This window comes from Trachymyrmex septentrionalis, unplaced genomic scaffold (assembly GCF_001594115.1).
Source record: "Trachymyrmex septentrionalis isolate Tsep2-gDNA-1 unplaced genomic scaffold, Tsep1.0 scaffold83, whole genome shotgun sequence".
Taxonomy (NCBI): domain Eukaryota; kingdom Metazoa; phylum Arthropoda; class Insecta; order Hymenoptera; family Formicidae; genus Trachymyrmex; species Trachymyrmex septentrionalis.
Window position 1 is genome coordinate 583,526 of NW_017306018.1, and position 4,490 is coordinate 588,015.

Sequence of the window (4,490 nt, forward strand, 5' to 3'; positions counted from 1 at the left end):
ATATATATAATTTATACATTTTTATATTTTAATATTTCAAATATTAATATTAAAATTATTTAGAAGTTATTTAAATTAAAATGACATATGTTATTTGATACAAAATTTCTTTTAATTTATATTTGCATTTCTTTTTTACTATGATTATATTAATAAAAAAAACATTTTTATTATAATCTTCATAAAAAATGGGCCGTTAATGGGTTAAATAACGAAGATTATCTCTTTTATCCTGACATATCAGCCGCTGAAAATTGAAAACAAAAATCGCCTGTAATATTCCTTATAAATTTGATAATATATTAAGACAATTTTTTAATCCCAATGCTTCAGTAACCCTTTTTTAAAATTCTTCATTAATTAACGAATTAATGATTTAATATTGCAATTTAATTTTACAATAATAGTGACCTTAGGATAAAATTAATGCCACAGAACTAAAAAAATTATTAAAATAAAAAACCGAACAAAAATGTATATCTTTGTAAAATAGATTGTCTCCATTTTTGTATATTCAATTATTATTATCGTATTATAATTTTCAGAATCTTTTGAGAAAATTGGTATTCTCATTTCTTTTCTTAATAATGTGTCATCTCTATTATATTAAAGTGTTTATAACATATCGCAATTGCTTTACTTCATACACAATAATCGTGTTATAATTATTAATTAATAAAATTCATTTTCGTATGCTCTCTCTTTCTCTCTTTCTTTCTCACCCTCTCCTCAGCATTTCTTTCTCTCCATTTTCTTACTTATATCGCAACTTCTTATCAATCACGCTTCAAATCAAGCTCACATATTTAAAAAAAAAAAGACAGTTATTCTTACATACTTGTTCAGGAAACAAATTATTTGTTTCGACAAAAAATCTTCTATTATAAGAAATTGTACCAATTATCGTAATTAAGTATAACATAATATTTTCGCTTGCGATAAAAAACATTACATTATTCTAAGAGATCCAGGCATTAATCAACAATTGTTTAAATAAACCGGAAAAAATGTAAAATTTACTAGAAACGACTTTTCATTCATTTTTCTCAGTCTTTTAAAATAAGATAATATCATTATGAATTTATCTCAAATATAAATATTAATGCAACATATGTAAATTTTTCTTACGCGCGATTCTTTTATAATTTTTGCCTAAATTTCATTTCCGCTTGATAACAAGTGTCTGCTCGAATATTTCCCTTTTCTTTAATTTCTATACATTTCTTAATATAGTATTATCTTATTATTTCTTTATATCATTATCGCAAATACAGGAATTGTTGTAATGCCTTGATCACTTCCTGTATTCATGCATTTTCGCGATTTTATGTAAAATATATCTCATAAAACAAGTATATTTTTCTGTCTCAATGTAATTTGACTCAAAAAAATCTGTACTAAAAAATTCGTTTCTTAAAAACATTAAATAATTTAATATTACATAGAAAATTATTCATTGTTATAATTACTTTTTGAAAACAGAAATGGGAAAATGCGGACCCAAACGATAAATGCAGACCCAAATACAGTGTGACAAATTAATGTATGACTCTATAAGAAAATCAAAAACGTTTCGCAAATATGTTTTTTAATATCAAAATTAGGGTAAATAATCAAAGTGTAAAAAATTCTTTTTTTTCTTTACTTCTTTTATTCATTAAGCAAATATATTGAAATGAAAAATATTCAATATGATACAATTATTCAAAATAAACATAAAAGTAGGAATATTATTATAATACGCATCGCGATTTACAATCAAGGATAACACAAACATTAAAAGAATCGATTTTAAGAAATTAATATAATCGACGTTTCTTGGTAAACCCGATTTTAATTATAGAAAAAAGAGAACTGCTCATTAATATCTAGAGATAAAAATTAGAAGAAAGTACTATATATTTTCGTGAAATTAATTAATATATACCATCTATAATCAAGTCTACAAATAGACATGAATGTATCGTGTACAATACTTTGTTTTTGTTACAACATTGGTGAATAAATTCCTTTCTTTCAATGTTACAAAGAGGAAGAACTGCTTAATTTGCTTAACATTCGCACTAAATCTTTTAATTTCCTATATAACTCAATTATAAATTGTTATGATTATTAGTAATTATTAATAATTCTTAAAATAGGAGTCCCACAGCCCGTGGCTCGGCTTGCAATGACTCGTCATGGCTTGGAAAGCCTCTACGCGCCGTAAGATGGTTCGCTCACGGCTCATGGCTCGTGACATTATTTTTGAAAATGGGGGGCAAGTTCTTTAGCGCGAGCCAAAAAAGCCTTTGCGAGCAGACAAGCTGACAAGGCATCTTGCGCTGTTAGGCTCGCCAATAATTCAGCAGAATGCTTATTTTGCAAATATTGAAAGTTTTCTTCGCTGATACAGAACTATAGAAGATCTAAGAGTATAATTCAATTAGCACAAAAGAAACTTTCAATCGTAACAAAACAAATTTTACTAAACGTCAATGCTTGCAAAAAGTCATTTCATATAAATTTTTTCATGTAATTATAGAAACTCAGACAATTTTTTCATCATCCTACTCTATACTACGACTTAAATGATAAAACAAAATCACTAATAAGTGTCTCAACTAGCAATAATAAACAGACTCTTATACATTTATATGCAAGTATAAAGAAATTTGATAGTGCAGCGATCCGCAATAATTGATTATTACATTCAGTTAAGGCGCGAACCATGGCGAACCCTTTGATTTACGTTAATTTACCAACATGGTGAACCAAGGAACCACAAGTCACGAGCAGCGAGCCATGGCGAGCAATAGGGTGCCTTCCAACAAGCGAATCAGTAAAGCCAGTGGTCATCTCATTCTTGTTTAACATTGGTGAACAACAAAGATGTAATGATGCATCACACTGTATGTCTCTTTATGTGTCTCTTGTTGGAAAGCATCCATAGTGAGTCACCCTGTTCCTACAGTAGAGACTCGCTGAGTTATGGCTCGTTATACGGCGAGCTTAGCTCGGCGTGCCGTAAGATTGCCGTGAGACCACAATTTTAGTCTTTTTTTTTATATTAATTTCGGGACTAATCCTGTGACGAACGTAGGCGAGCCAAGATGGATCAGGAACCATGCCGAGCCACGGGCCATGGAATCCTACCTTTAGAATTGTGATCATAAAGATTATCGTTTATATATCAGAACTTTCAAATTTATGAGTTAGATTTTTTAATTTGTTCGTTTTAATCACACGCTCTTTTTGCACTAGTCTCTCTTTTATTCCTTTTTAAATTATATCTATTATTATAGTTGATTGAAGTAATAATTCAAATTAAATATAAATATACATTTATATTTAATTCGTAAGCGCGCGCACACGCACGACTCACGCACGCACGCACGCATACACACACTAACGTTTATTAATTTGGGACGCTTGCAATTTTTTCATTTTTTACAAAAACTTAAATATTGTTAAAAAAAATCGTAGAGAAGATTTTAAAAATGCATTTTAAAGAAGAAAAATCGAGCTTTCTAAAACAATGTTTGAATTTTATCTCTATTTTTTGTTCCTTCTTTTTCTTCTTCTTTGGTTAATGGCTCACGTTTCTCGAAATAATAAAATGGAAGTTGATACAGGCAGATCACATCATATAAGAGATACAAAGATTAAAAGTGATGCAATGCCCGCGAAAATGGCAAAACCCGTCCGGGCACCAAAATCAGCCCGGTTTTTTGATGTTGTATCTAGACAAAATATCATCGAACAAAATTTAAGTTTTAAAGTAAAGATCTTAAACTTTAACATATTTTTCGAAAAAAAATTGGTATAATAATTTTTCATAAAGATATGAATTTTTTTATTGTATAACATTTTATTGTGTAAAATTGCGTGCTCTTTCTAAAATGTTTTTAATTTTCAAACTAAAAAGTTTACAGAAAAAAGACAAAAAAGATGTTTATTGTAATATGCTAAATTTGTATAAATTTTTTCAAAATTTTTTAAAAACTTTATACAAATCATTTTAGAAAGTTTTTACACAGTAAAATTTTACATAACAAACATTCAATATTTTTGCTAAAAAGCACCGTACCAGTTTTTTTTCAAAAAGCATTTTAAAGTTTAGAATGTTCACTTTAAAATGCTTATTTGTTTAATTTTGTTCGACGATGTTTCATCCAGATACAGTACTTAAAAAAATATCTATTTTCAATTTTATATAATTTAGAAAGAAAATATCATGAAGACAAAATTCAAACGCTAGTTTGAAAAGCTATTTTTCTTTTCTAAAATGCATTTTTTTTTAAACTGCAATTTTTTTTTCCAATAAAATATTTAAGTGCGTACATGTGTGTGTGTGTGTGTGTGTGTGTGTGTGTGTGTGTGTGATAATACATTTCAATCTCATCAGATAAATATTTCGAAAATAGGCAGTTTTATCAAAAAACATTTCAAATAGAAATTGTATGATATAAAGGGAGGCATACAGTCGTGATGTCCCTCTCTATATCGCA

The 4,490-nt window shown here is 28.0% G+C and overlaps 1 protein-coding gene across 1 annotated transcript in view; it reads right to left on the minus strand.

Moving 5' to 3' along the window:
- Nucleotides 1-181: 181 nt before the first annotated feature.
- Nucleotides 182-4,490, minus strand: part of LOC108755088 (C-terminal-binding protein) — a 54,238-nt gene continuing 49,929 nt past the window's right edge. Inside the window, exon 7 of the mRNA XM_018497878.1 lies at nt 182-247. Coding sequence (XP_018353380.1) covers nt 241-247 — 7 coding nt within the window. The 3' untranslated portion in view covers nt 182-240. The remainder of the gene's footprint in view (nt 248-4,490) is intronic.